The sequence below is a fragment of the Maylandia zebra genome, linkage group LG9, assembly GCF_041146795.1.
Source record: "Maylandia zebra isolate NMK-2024a linkage group LG9, Mzebra_GT3a, whole genome shotgun sequence".
Taxonomy (NCBI): domain Eukaryota; kingdom Metazoa; phylum Chordata; class Actinopteri; order Cichliformes; family Cichlidae; genus Maylandia; species Maylandia zebra.
The window spans coordinates 26,393,700-26,408,452 of record NC_135175.1 but is presented as its reverse complement, the minus strand read 5'-3'; the positions used below and the strand labels follow the sequence as shown (position 1 = coordinate 26,408,452).

General features: G+C 38.5%; 2 protein-coding genes across 3 annotated transcripts in view; one reads left to right on the top strand and one right to left on the bottom strand.

Moving 5' to 3' along the window:
• Positions 1-14,753, top strand: part of impa2 (inositol monophosphatase 2) — a 201,350-nt gene that overhangs the window by 165,224 nt on the left and 21,373 nt on the right. The window lies entirely within an intron of this gene.
• Positions 2,241-8,871, bottom strand: LOC101479062 (ADP-ribosyl cyclase/cyclic ADP-ribose hydrolase 1). 2 transcript variants are annotated; one of them, XM_014414093.4, is made up of 8 exons: positions 8,616-8,871; positions 7,798-7,924; positions 7,572-7,710; positions 6,318-6,400; positions 4,930-5,006; positions 2,875-2,961; positions 2,687-2,770; positions 2,241-2,585 (listed from the first exon to the last, which is right to left on the bottom strand). In XM_014414093.4, the coding sequence occupies exons 1-8, from the start codon at positions 8,792-8,794 to the stop codon at positions 2,528-2,530; spliced, it is 834 nt and encodes a 277-aa protein (XP_014269579.3). In that variant the 5' UTR covers positions 8,795-8,871; the 3' UTR covers positions 2,241-2,527. The 2 variants fall into 2 exon arrangements, with proteins under 2 accessions (XP_014269579.3, XP_076744370.1); XM_076888255.1 differs by having other exon boundaries at positions 2,875-2,963; positions 4,935-5,006.

Below are 14,753 nucleotides of genomic sequence, written 5' to 3'. Positions count from 1 at the left end.
TATTTCAACTACATTTTCAACCTGTTATGACAAATGAATCAACATACATACCCTCAGGACATTTTTTCCTCTTTTATGTATTCCGCGGTTGTGCTGGGTTGGACTCCTTTTGGCGTACTTTTAAGATGCTGGAAAGATTCCTCTGTGATTTTAGTTTCTATCAACAAGACAGCATCACACAGATGCTGCAGATTTGTTGGCCGCAAAGCTATGATTTCAGTTTTTCATTCCACCACATCCCACAGGTGCTCTATTTGACTGAGCTCTGGTGACTGTGGAGACCATGTGAGTACAGTGAACCCATTGTTATGCTCAAGAAGGCAGTTTGAGATTATTTGAGCTGCCCATTCCTTTATAGCTGTGTTTGCAAAGGGGTGGACATTGTCAGCAGCACTTATGTAGCCAGTGGCATTTTAAGTTGTAAAAAGTTGTCAAAAAAAATTCCTCATATCATTACACCAACACCACCATCAGTTGATACAAGACAAGATAGATTCCTGAGAACTGTCGTTCTCTGGATATTTTCTGTTTTTCAGAACATTCTGTGTAATCTCTAGAAGTGTTTCTGTGGGAAAATCCCAGTGGATCAGGAACATCACTGAGGTGCAGGTGAGGCATTCCTTTTCTTTCTGCTTCTGGCCACCTGTGTCTCAATGTTATTCCACAACTTAGATGCTTTCAATACCTACACTCTAATGACACATACATATAGGGCTTTGGGGGTGGGCATACTGAATGGCATCCAGAGTTAGGTCTCTTCATTCAGCCACATACGAGCAGGCGAAGTGAGGCATGGGGTCTTTTCACACCCCTGTTCTCACTTCATTGTCTGGGACTAGATGGAGGAGGAGCTGGCCATCCAGTCGCTGGGCTAGTCTGCTGCTGTGGGGACCATATCCTTGGTCTGGGGCAGATTGCCAATGTTGGGGTATTGGTGCCTGGACCTGAGTGAATAGAGGGTGTATGGGAGTGTGAGTGTGTGTACAGCATTCATTTTGGTGTGTCTAGATGCTGGGTGCCTGGGTGAGTATTTGTATATGTGTAGATGAGGGTGGGGATAATGCTTGTGTCTTGTGTATGCCCGTGTGTCTATGTTCATGTTTCAGGTCAGGCCTTAGACTCCACCTCTCTTAGAACATCTCAGGCTCTTTGAGGTGGGCCTATTTCCTCCCACCACACACCCTGCCAGTGGCTGGTGTCCCCACCAGTGGATTGATGATTCAGTGTCCATGGCTGGCTGCTCAGGTGTGTACTGGGTCACTCCTGGTGCCTTCCTGGTGGGGCCAATTATTGTTGGCCTTCAGACAAAAATTCTGATTTATACATTGCCAAATGTCAAAAAAAAAAAAAACAAGTTACAAACTGTTCATTGTCTGTACAGGTCAATAAACTATTTTTTTTGATTATTTTCTAATTATTTATTTGAATTTGTTTGGATTTACTTAATGAATTTCACTTTCATGTTGGAAGTCTCGTCTTGTTTCAGGAGGATTCTAAAGAAGAATCACCAAGCTACAGGCTCACTGGCAAAACCCCATGTTTCTACCTGTGAGGTAAATACTTTAAAGATAAGGAATTCGTCCTCAGTGCAGTTTTATTGTATTTTTACCCAGTATAGCACTACTATGGTCCAGTATACAAATAAGATGCTGTGTCCAAATTAAATGCTGCAAACACTTCTGGTCCATGTTGACATTGACTGCATCATTATTTAGTCATTGTTTGTCAAACCTGTCAGTGTGCTCGTCCACTCCATCAACACTGTTATTATGAAGCTGTCCATGGATTTAGTTTAGATCTTTACAACTTGAAATAAAAGGTCAACTGCTTTCACTTTCACCCTTAGCACTAATTATAATATATCGACCCTTATATGAATATAGTATATAAGACAAGAGTTTGTACAATTTTAATGACCTTTAAAGTCAATACCTGGTATGACCACCTTCATTCTTCAACACAGTCTGAACTCTCTTTGGGAAGCTTTCTTGTTATTTCTTTAAATAGTCTCAAGGAAGAGTTTTCAAGGCTTCTTCAAGGACATTCAAAGCTCATCTTTAGATGTTGGCTGCGTTTTGTTCTGTTCTCTGACAAGATGATTCCCACACTGCTGTTGAGGTTTGGGCTCTGGGGAGACCAATCCATGACTGATGGTCTTCCACTGTGTGTTTTTTATATCTAGGTATGTTTTTAGAAATGTACATGTTTAAAACAACTCGAAAACATTAATTGAAACAAAGAACATTTAATCAGCATTTTATTGAACAAATAGTGCATATTCTGCCAACGAGAAAATGTCATATGGTACTCAATTTGTTTAGTTAAAAAAAACAAAGAAGTTTAACTTCAGATCCCATAAAATTAAAACGTACATTGTCATAGTGGAATGTATTAGAAACATACATGTTTTGAAAAATACATTTTACATGTACAAAAATTCTCAAATTTTATTTAAAAAGTTAAAAGGAAACACTAGAAATGTTTCTGTGGCTGAATGCTAGTATGTTGTGACTGACATCAGACATCTTCACCAGCAGGCTCCACACGCTATCTCTGGTTTGGCACCACATTCCTGAATCCGAGATCTGTTTGAATACATTACAAGATAATCACAAGAGGTCAGTTGTGTTTTGTGAGGACAGATACAAACAGGTCGTCAGCTCCTCTGTAACACACGTGTACTTACTCAGACACGTCTTTGCAGCTGTATGTTATCCCTGTATCTAGCGCTTGCGTCAAATTCTTCAAGGATGAATGATTACAGTTTGATCTGAAGAAGTTAGGAACAGAACAGAAGCAGTGAATGTAGGATCAATTTTAAAATATTGGAGGCACATGGTGGTGACAGATTTGTGTATAAAGAGAAAATCTTACATGTTGTTCTTCTGTATGACCATAACAACATTCAGCTTCTTGACCCTAGAGGCATTAAACCTCGGCACCTCAACGCTTGCAAAAATACTGAAAAGAAAAAAAAGAACAGCAGCTTAGAGTACAAAATTCAACTAGATACTGCTGTCACCACAACACAGATTTTTTTTCATCTATGTGGCACTTGAGCCTACGACACACTCTTAAAGAATTTCTGTAGTACTAAAAGGATCAGTAGTCATTTCTCAATGCAGAATGCCTTATGTTGCAGGGATTGTAGACCGTGGCATTACTGGAGGTATTGTGACCCTCTACAATGAACTTGAGCCATGAGACTGCTTTTGAAATGGCTGCTCTTAAGATGAGGAACAGGCGATAAAACAGCAATTAGACAGAATCAGTCTCCTATCAGTTTGTGATTAAATGAGGCCAATTTGGCAATTACAAGCAATCTGTTTGTGTCTGTCTGTCAGCACACGCAGCATTTTATGTTAGATAACAAATCTATATTAACTACTTATATTCAAGAGTGCAGCCAGAATTTCATAGATTTGAAAAAGAAACTAAATATTGATATAATTCCTGCAGGACAGCAATTTAACTACAAAGTGACAAAGGTGCCCATCAACTTTGCCTTTTTATACAATCTAGAACAAAACCCTTGCAGCGAGTCAAGTCGAGTCCTCTACAGCAGAAAGACAGACTGACTGCAGTGTGTTGAATCTCTCTGCATTAATAAGTTAGCTGGTACTTATTCATAGGCCTTACAATATATAGTGCCTTGAGGCAACTGTTGTTGTGATTTGGCACTGTATGAATAAAATTGAATTGAACTGAACTATTTGAATTTGGTTGCTGATTGCTAAGAAAATTCAATGCAGTCAACTCTTCAACTGCAACTTCAAGTGTGCTGATTTCTTTCCGAGTTGCAAGGACGCTGCAGTCCTAGTTTCACTCTATTGTGACTTAGGGCTGCTCGATTATGGCAAAAATGATAATCACAATTTTTTTCACTGAAATTGAGATCTCGATTATTTGATGATATTTATTTAACAATAACAATGTATTGAATAATGGCTTTAAAGATTGTCAAAAAATAATATAAAATAGTGTGCAAATACTGATAACATTGCAAATGTTTGCAATATAAAAAATAAATGAAAAATGTAAACATTAATGTTTAGTGAACTTCAAAATACTGCATAATATTTATGCAAATAACCAAATATCAAGGCAAGCTGTGTAGCCACACAATTGCATCAGACTGACAGTGAGGTAAGTCAACTAAAGTTGCCGCTCCTTCATTGTTTGATTGTATGTCACTTTGTGAGCGGTCTTCAGATGATTGAATAAATTTGTAGTGTTGCTCTGTGGTGCAGCTACGACACCGTAGCAAGGTTTACACACTATGTCTACTTGATCCACGTCTGACTCCGCGAACCCATAATGTTTCCACACCACTGAAGTCGTTTTAGCTCTCTTCAACCAACGGCATTCTTTCTTCAGAAGCCATTATCCTCTCCTCTCCAAATAACTTTTGCTTAGCTTTCTGAGCTTCCCTCGGGTCCTCTTAATTGTTGTGACGCGTGTTCGAAACGCAGAGAGGTGCGCTGGATTTGTCACACGGAGCAGCGCGAGAGTAAAGCACGAGGGAGGTGCTAATAATCGGCACAGTCATTTTTAATGATCGTTGAAAGCTCAGATCGTAATTTAGATTAAAATTCGATTAATTCAGCAGCCCTAGTGTAACAGAAATATAAATGAAAATGAAGCAGCCTGCATCAAAATGGCCCAGAGTGGAGACAAACATTTAAACCTGATTTGGTTTGTAGAGCAAGAACATATTTTTCACAACAACCTTTGACCTTGTGCAACAAAGACAATAATAACTGTTTTTAATAGCAGTTCTTTTAATCTGCAATGATAACTTAACTTAGCTTAAACTCAGCACATATATCACTGTTAAATTTTTGGTGGCTGTATATTACCACTGAAAGAAAAACATTACTTTACTCAGTAAAAGTCATAAAACTGTGAGAGAAGCAGAAGCAGTCCTACCTTGTTGTAGGATTGAATGGTGTGTTGATGGATCCGTTTAACATTGCTGTGACATCACCACAGGCAACATCTGCAAACTATACAGACACACAAAGGGGATTTTGAAGAAACACTCAGTCATCTTGTAAATAAAACTAAAAAGTAACACAATATTTTGTCCCAAATTTAGACTTAGGTATTTGTGTCTTCCTGTAAAGTGAGGTTTATCACTATTGATGTGATAATGGAACATTGGACATATCTAAAGTCCCTTACTCAGAGAAATGACTGCACTTCTTACTCCACAGATCGATATTATGTGAACATCATTATATTCATAACAGGAAGTATGAGGCAGCAACATATCACTGAGGTTTTACCATTATGATGCAATGTTGTATTTAAAATTATTTTACAGTCCAAATGTTGCAATAATTTCACAGATGTCATTTTTTAACGCGACTGTGGTCGTTTTTCCAGTTTTTCCATTTCTTCTAGTTCACCTTTAAGTTCACCCAGGCTTTACTGGTCTGTACATTTTGTTAACAAACAACAAAATGAACAGCAAAAGATCAAAACAAGTTATACTGCTTTTTAAAGATTTGCTAAGATTATCACACACCCAAAAAACGGTATGTTTAGGAGCCAAACGTAACAAATTCCAAGCATAACATGACAAGCCCTCGCTAGCCTTGGGAGAGGTCACTGTTTAGTTGCGGTGTAATCCAGGAAAAAACAGCATTTCATTCATAAAAATTCATTGCTAATGAATTTTTTCACTCAACTTTATCTTTTCCTTATTTTATGGTATTTATGTGCCCTTTGAATTAATGCGAAAGCTACTTTATTTAAAGCTATGTGGTACTTGCATTTGCATAATGCATCCCCATTATTAAAGCATCTACTTGAGCAATTCTGGATCAATTTCATTATGGTTTTTTTTTTACATTAAACTGAAATTCCTACTACAATTACACACAGTACAAATCTTGATTCTGTTTTTCTGGGACTGCTGCACAAGTCACTGAACTGGAAAAAAATATAAATCAAAGAATATTTGTGTGTTTGTTTGCTTTTCTTTGGACTGTTTGGAAAAGTTAGATGTTGCACAACAGAATCAGACGTTGCAAAACAGAGTAAAACCCAAACTCAACCACAGCAGGGCTCCTATGAATGTGTGGGCTGCTGCTCACTCAGGAGAGCGCTCCATGGAGACCAACACAAAGCCTCATTGACAGACAACGAGACAGCGTGAACATTTCTTTTCTCCATCACCATCACTTATACTCTGGAGGGATTTGCTGCACTCTGCAGTGCACTTGTGTGTTATGTTAACCAATGCACGACCTCAGGACTATGCCATTTAAAATAGAGAAAGAAAATGTAGTAAATTCATGTTGAAAACTTACAGCAGCAGAGGCACAAATCCAAAATGAGCGAACAGGGTTGTTTTCACACTCTGACCATCCGGGACACCCACTAGTGAAGGTATCTATGACAACAACATGCATATTTGCTTGGGTTAACTCCTCAAAGTAAAACACAACAAAGGAAAGAAATCTCACAACATTACATAACGACACAGGACAGAAAAGAAAAAGCAAAAGCTAGGGCACATTTATGTTAGCTGTCCACCCTCAGCTGCTTAGACAGAGTGTTGACTCAAAATCTTCTCTGAGTAGCTCCAATGTAAATCACTTCTATAGTATGTTTGAATCAATTACTAAAGAATCAAACCTGAACATGCTGCTTTATTCAAAGCAATTTTTGCGTAATCGATTATTTCCAAAACTAGGAACAAAGTGAAACCTTTCACACCTCATAGGGAACACACCCCTGATGAGTAAGCTTATGGAGACATGTTTTAACAGAAACATAATTTCTATCTCGAAGATAAACTTATTTAAAAAAAAAAAAAAGATAAATTATGCTTGTCTACATAGGATGTGTTTGCCGAATTTGCACTGAAACCAAAAGTTAAAAAAAATCTTTATTTGGGTGTAACAACCTTGACTTTATTATTACTATTAACTGATTCATTTATTATTATATACATCATTGTGAGGTGGCCGAGCATCTTACAACAGTTTCTGTGCCATTTCTGGTGAGCTGAGCTTAAACTATTAGCAAAAGTTTATTTGGGGGAAAAGTGCTATTAATCAACCTTAATATCTTTGTTCTACTGTGGTTTTAATGAGTCTTTTTAAAAAGAGGAAGCTAGAAAGATGCTCTGCTGACAGAAAGTCTTGTAGAATTCTATGTTTCTGTTTTCTGTAGCCTGATACTGTTTAACGTTACAAGGTTTCTTGATCATTCTCAAGCGATAGCGTTTGTCCTTCTCAGAACAAGTGAGGGCATGAACACCACAGTTAAAGGTTTATCTGATCTGTGTGTGAGTGTAGTCTGCATGTGGCAAGTTTACGAAATTCTCCTTAAATGTCAGGGCTCAAAAACCTTGACATGACTTGACTTGCTGTTGGTATGTAAATTTAACAACAGGCCACACAAATAACAAATCATGTCTGGCAGGACAAATTACATATATTTTTAGATTCTAGCATGACTTATATGAACTTCTGCTGGTGCTCTTTCGCTGGTGTGTAGTTTGTTGCACTGTTCAAATAATAAACTGTGATTTTTATCTACTGCTTTGAGAGTGTTACCCTTGCTGCCTTCTTTTCCACACCAGGTCAGACCATCCAGGACAGATCCCAACAGAGTGTCCTCCAAAGTGACAAAACAATCCTTTCTCTTGTCAGTGAAACCATGGACCACATCCTTTGTTTTGCTCCAGAACATCGTCTAACCCACAAACACTGCATTGTTAGACAGCTCATGAATGATTATGGCAGATGGGATGATTGAGATGGTGTAATCATCGATTATTACTTTGTTGCACTGAGGTTTGAAGGGGGCTGCAGCAATCAGGGGATTATAAGCTTCCACTAGAACTTTACATGGATCCTTGTCCACATAGGCCTGCTGAAAGACACCCCACAGCTTTTTACAGTCATATCTGAAAAACAAATAATGTTTGCTGATGTTTAGGTGTATTTTGATTTAAAGAAAGGCTAAGTATGTTAAATAGTGCAACGTATTTGATATAAAACAAAAAAAAACTAACGAAAAAAACTGGTGTCAACAAAACCAGATGATTAAAGATATTACTGAAAGAAGTTTATGGCAGGGTAACTGCCATGTGGTTAGACCGTGGACGCTGAATGTGCACCTGCTGATATCATATTGTGTAACAAGCAAAATTCAAATATCAAAAAAGGAAACAGGCAAAAACACCTGACGGATAAACTGCAGTTCACGTCTCATTTACTCAAGACACATTATCATTATGTCTAGGTACTGTATGTATTGTATGTGCAGTGGTATACATTACTATTAGATATTAACATCGTGCAAACCAGCTGACTGGATACAAAACAGCAGCAGCTCAATCATGGACTATAACCGATCAATACCAGACCTCAGACCTAACGCCTGTTTTTAAGCAGAGCAGCCTTACCACTTCGCATGTTCAAACGCAGTCACTCCTGCATTTGCCAAGATTGCTCAAACATGGAAACATGCAAGTGCACATGTACACATTCAGTGATTAATCATTATTAATTTGATCATGTGTCTTTTATCATATGTGCGTGCGTCTGAAAATCCCAAAAAAGTAAATAAGAAAATGTTGAAATACCACCACTTACTGATTGAACTTCTCACACCTAGACAAAAATGTAGATTCAAATTCACTTTCGTTCTGACGGAGAGTCAGTCCCAACACCACGGCGATGATTACAATAACAATAAGGACAACGATGACAATTAATATTACGCAGCGTTTCCTCCGCCGTTTCCCTAGTCGACGAGACTGCTCGTGCTCCATTATAAATGCGTAAAAAGTGGTAAAAATGTAGACTTCTGTCTAACAAGTGTGCCCAACAAAATGTTGTTTACTGTCACTATCGCGCGAGCTCGGACGTCTATTTATGGAGACGCGGAATGACCGCGCACACAAACTATTCAGGCTCTCTCCAATCAGAAGTCCTGTACAACCTTAAAGGAGGTAAATGCGCAAAGGGTTGAAACGCAGCAAGTGCTCATGTATTTAAAAGTCTGCTGGACTTATGGTACAACATCAACCCAAGCATATATAAACTTTTATTTCATATAGTCTGCTCAACAAAATGTTGTTTACTGTCACTATCGTGCGAGCGCGGACGTCTATTTATGGAGACGCAGGATGACAGCGCGCGCTCTCTCTCTCTCTCTCTCCGTATATATACATATATATCAGATAAAAGTTTAAAACATTATCTTTCATTTGATGAAACAACAGAAAATATTTTCAGAAATATACGAAATTTTATTTCAACTACATTTTCAACCTGTTATGACAAATGAATCAACATACATACCCTCAGGACATTTTTTCTCTTTTAGGTATTCAGCGGTTGTGCTGGGTTGGACTCCTTTTGGCGTACTTTTAAGATGCTGGAAAGATTCCTCTGTGATTTTAGTTTTTATCAACAAGACAGCATCACACAGATGCTGCAGATTTGTTGGCCACAGAGCCATGATTTCAGTTTTTCAACTGTCGTTCTCTGGATATTTTCTGTTTTTCAGAACATTCTGTGTAATCTCTAAAAGTGTTTGTGTGGGAAAATCCCAGTGGATCAGGAACATCACTGAGGTGCAGGTGAGGCATTCCTTTTCTTTCTGCTTCTGGCCACCTGTGTCTCAATGTTATTCCACAACTTAGATGCTTTCATTGGGGGTGGGCATACTGAATGGCATCCAGAGTTAGGTCTCTTCATTCAGCCACATACGAGCAGGCGAAGTGAGGCACGGGGTCTTTTCACACTCCTGTTCTCTCTTCATTGTCTGGGACTGGATTCCGGGAGGAGGAGCTGGCCATCCAGTCGGGGTCTGGGCTGGCTAGTCTGCTGCTGTGGGGACCATATCCTTGGTCTGGGGAAGATTGCCAATGTTGGGGTATTGATGGTGACGATTTGTCACCTAGCGTAAAATGTTACGCTTTGGGAGTGAGAACGTGTTGATCTGAGTGAATAGAGGGTGTATGGGAGTGTGAGTGTGCGTCCAGCGTTCATTTTGGTGTGTCTAGATGCTGGGCGACTGGGTGAGTAATTGTATATGTGTAGATGAGGGTGGGAATCATGCTTGTGTCTTGTGTATGCCCGTGTGTCTATGTTCATGTTTCAGGTCAGGCCTTAGACTTTAAAAAATTGATTATTTTCTAATTATTTACTTGAATTTGTTTGGCTGTAGTGTTTATCACACGCACATCCTTGTGACTGTTAGTTTGATGTTTGGTAGGCTTCGTCAGTTATATTTTAGATAGCAAGGAGCAGACGGGTGAGGTTATTAAACTCCACTGAGACAGCTGGTGACGCAAAACTGAAGGCTAGACCGTCTAATTTCACAGCCGCTCACTTCCGGCCTACCCGGCCTTCAGAGGACCCGGCCTTCAGAGGACCCGGCCTACGTAGACCACGAAGGCTGGGTCCTCAGGAGGAGACAACAAACATTTAGGCCTGATTTGGTTTGTAGAGCAAGAACATATTTTTTACAACAACCACTGAACTTTCTGCAACAAATACAATGATAACTGTTTATTAATAGCCTTTCTTTTAATGTGCAATGACAGCTTAACTTAGCTTAAACTCAGCACATATATCACTGTTAAATTATTTGGTGGCTCTAATTACCACTAAATGAAAAGAGATTCTTTTACTTTTCTCAGTAAAAGTCATAAAACTGCGAGAGAAGCAGAAGCAGTCCTACCTTGTTGGATTGAATGGTGAGTCGATGGATCCACTTAGCATTGCCGTGACATCACCACAGGCAACATCTGCAAACTATGCACACTCAAAGGGGATTTTAAAGAAACTAAAAAAGCTAAAAACAAAAATTAACATAATATTTTATCCTGAATTTACAGTTAGGTATTTGTGTCTTCCTGTAAAGTGAGGTTTATCAATCATGAAGAAGTCACTATAAATGTGATAATGGAACATTGGACATATCTAAAGTCCCTTATTCAGAGAAATGACTGCACTTCATATTCCAAAGATCAATATTATGTGAACATCATTATATTCTTAACAGGAAGTATGAGGCTGCCACATATCACTGAGGTTTTACCATTATGATGCAATGTTGTATTTAAAATTATTTTACTGTCCAAATGTTGCAATAATTTCACAGATGTCATTTTTAATGCGACTGTGGCTATTTTTCCAGTCATTTCTTATATTCACCTTTAAGTTCGCCCAAGCTTTACAGGTCTGTACGCTCTTTAACAAACAACAAAGGAGCAAAACAAGTTATACTGCTTTGGAAAGATTTGCTAACATTATCACACACTGTTGAAAGATTTAGGAGGTAAACGTAACAAATTCCAAGCATAACAATTACTTGCTAGTCTCGGGAGATGTCACTGTTTGGTGGCGGAGTAATCCAGGAAAAAACAGCATTTCATTTATAAAAACCTTTAATCAATTTGTTGACTCAACTTTATCTTTTCCTTACTTTATGGTATTTATGTGCTCTTTGAAGTAATGCAAAAGCTACTTTATTTAAAGCTGTGTGTTACTTGCATTTGCACAATGCATCCACATAATTACAGCATCTAAGTGACCATTTTGGTATTTTTCCTTTTTTCCTCCTTTTGTGCTTTATAAGGACCTTCAAAATGTTTTTTGTTTGTTTTTTAATTAAACTCAAATTTCTACTACAATTACACACAGTACAAATCAATTTTTCTGGGACTGCTGCACAATTCACTGAACTCGAAAAAATTATGAATCAAAGAATATTTGTGTTTTTGTTTGCTTTTTTTTTTTCAACTGTTGGGAAAAGTTGGTTGTTGCACAACAGAGTAAAACCCAGCCAAACTCAACCAAAGCAGGGCTCCTTTGAATGTGTGGGCTGCTGCTCACTAAGGAGAGCGCTCCATGGAGACCGACACGAAGATTCATTGACAGACAACGAGGCAGCGTGAAGATTGCTTTTCTCCATCGCCATCACTTATACTCTGGAGGGATTTGCTGCACTCTGCGGCCCACTTGTGTATTATTTTAACCAATGCATGACCTCAAGACAATCCTGTTTAACAGAGAGAAAGAGAAGTTAGTAAATTCATGTTGAAAACTTACAGCAGCAGAGGCACAAATCCAAAATGAGCGAACAGGGTTGTTTTCACACTCTGACCATCCAGGACACCCAGTAGTGAAGGTATCTATGACAACAGCAAATTCTTAAGGACACATTGCCCACCCCACAGACATGTGCCAAGTTTGCTTTGTGAATCCCCTTGTTGGTGCAAAAATACTATTATATTTCAGCCAAACTGTGTTATGTTTGGAATTTATAGACTTAATATAAAAATATAAAGAAATGGGAAGAAAGTATGTGTTGTTCAGAAAGTCTGCTATGGGTACTTTGCTGATCAGCTCATCCCCTTACTTAAGGTGGCTTTTTTATGCTTGAAGCATCACTGTTAGTAAGTGGTTCCAAAGTATGTCCAAAGAAAAACTCTGACAGGCCTTCAGAAAGTCTGCAAAATAATTGCTGAAGAAATAAAGAGAAATTCTCCCTTCTTGGAACCAAAATGAATAAATGAGGGGAGTCTCAAGACTTCTGCACAGTACGGCATACATTTTTAAATTATTCCTGCTGGACAGAAAACACCTCAAGACTTTAAAATGACTAGAAAACAACAAAGACATGGTGCACTTGGTGCAGGATCAGGATGTGATTGCACAACAGTCAGTGTTACACTTTGGAGTCTAAATAAAGTTTACAACCTTCTATGTTAAGATTTTATTTTTAAAATACTGCATATTCTGCCAACCAGGAGATAGCAGCAGTATTAGAATTGTTGATTAGACAAATATATTTCACATGTACAAAAATACTCAGTGGTACTGTGTTGTGTCTGATATAATCAGACATGTTCACCAGCAGGCTCCACACGTTATCTCTGGTTGGGACCCGCATTGCTCAACCCCTCAGACACTTTGCATATGTATGTTATGTTTGGATCTGACTCATTCTGTAAATTCTTTAAGGATGCATTTGTACAGTCTGATCTGAAGATGTTAGAAACAGAAATGGAACAGAAGCAGTGAATGTAGGATCAGTTTAAAAACATTCATGTGCCGATTGGCTTCACTGATTTAAATCAAACAAATAAAGGACAACATTGTGATGACAGATTTGTGCAAAAAGACGAAATCTTACTTGGCGTTCTTCTTCAAGACCATAACAACATTCAGGCTACTGACCCCAGGGGCTTTAAGCCTCGTCACCTCAATGCTTGCAAAAATACTGAAGAGAAAAAAAAACAAATAAAAAATTCAAAACACAAACTGATGTATCGTGACTGTTTACAATAATCTTGCAGTCTCACTGCTTTTAAAATGATTGCTTTAAAGATGAGGACCGGGTCTGTGACCGCTTCCTGCTAGTTGCCATCTTCAAAGCAGCAAAGCAGCAAAAAATTTACATTAACTACTTACATACAGAGTCCAGTCAGCCTTGCTTTTATATAGGAATCCAGAACAAAACCCTTAGGCAAACAGGTGAGTCGAGTCCTCTATTGGAAAGAGACAGACTTACTGCAGCTTGGTGAGAATCCGTCTGTGTTCATAAGTTAGGTGGTACTTATTTGTAAACCTTTGCCAATCTGTCTGAGTCTGCGACTGTTTAGAGTCAGGTCAGCCATCAGCAGGTGACCTTTGCAACTGCCTTTCAATCAAAATTGGTCCCCCAGAGGTTGTGGGCTATGCATTCTCAACCGTCAATCCATGTAATTATTTCCTAGACGCTGTCTTCTTTTTACTCTAGTGTGACTGAGATATAAAAGAAAATTACCACATTACCACAGGAAGCATCTGCATACTATAAACACACAAAGAGGGTTCTGAAGAAACACTCAGTCATCTCGTAGTAAACAACTAAAAACAAAATTATTTGTGAAAATCTCAAATTCATCCAGGCTTTACGGGTCTGTACGCTCTTTAAGAAACAACAAAATCATTCCAAGAACAATTCTAGAGTTTTGGTAAGATTATTACACACACAAATATTTAGGAGTAAAATTCCAGTATAAACCCTCTCTAATCTCAGGAGTATTTACTGTTTAGTAGTAGTGGTATAATCCAACAAAAATAGCATTTCATTCATAAAAACATTTAATGATTTTTTTTACTCAGCTTTATCTCTTCCTTAATTTATGGTATTTCTGTGCTCTCTGAATTAATGCCAAAGTCTAAAGCTACTTTATTTGACCGCACATGCGATTCGCGTTAACTTGCTAAAGGAGATTTGACGTGTTAATGCGGTTATGGCGTTAACGTCATTTTAACGAGATTAACGCTGACAGCACAATTAGGCTACATCTTGCTTGTGCTGGGTTTTACACTGTTTGCATTCAGAACTGCCCTCGTTCTTCATGACATACTTTCAACAAGATGCTGGAAACATTCCCCTGAGATCGTGATGACAGCATCTCACAGTTGTTGCAACTTCCATGATATGAATTTTCTGTTTCACCACATGCCACAGGTGCCCTTGTAGACTGAGCTCAGGGGACTGTGGAGACCATTTGTGTGCAGTGAACTCACTGTCATGTTCAAGGAGCCAGTTTAAGATTATTTGAGCTGCCCATCCCTTTACATATGGAGTTTAGGCGATGCTCGGTACTAAGTTGCACAGCGTTAGTACAAAGTTGTCAAAAAATATCCCTCACAGCAACACCACCAACAGCCTGAACTGTTGACACAAGACAAGATGGATTCCCGAGAACTGCTGCTATCTTG

What these genes read in the sequence shown, in the direction of transcription:
- LOC101479062 (XM_014414093.4), bottom strand. Translation starts at nt 8,794, where the DNA reads ATGGAGCACGAGCAGTCTCGTCGACTAGGGAAACGGCGGAGGAAACGC. An exon ending in CCATTCAATCCTACAACAAG is followed by an intron (nt 2,962 to 4,929) that starts GTAGGACTGCTT and finishes TTTTCTTTTCAG; the next exon opens with TATTTTTGCAAGCGTTGAGG. An exon ending in AGCTGCAAAGACGTGTCTGA is followed by an intron (nt 2,586 to 2,686) that starts GTAAGTACACGT and finishes GTATTCAAACAG; the next exon opens with ATCTCGGATTCAGGAATGTG.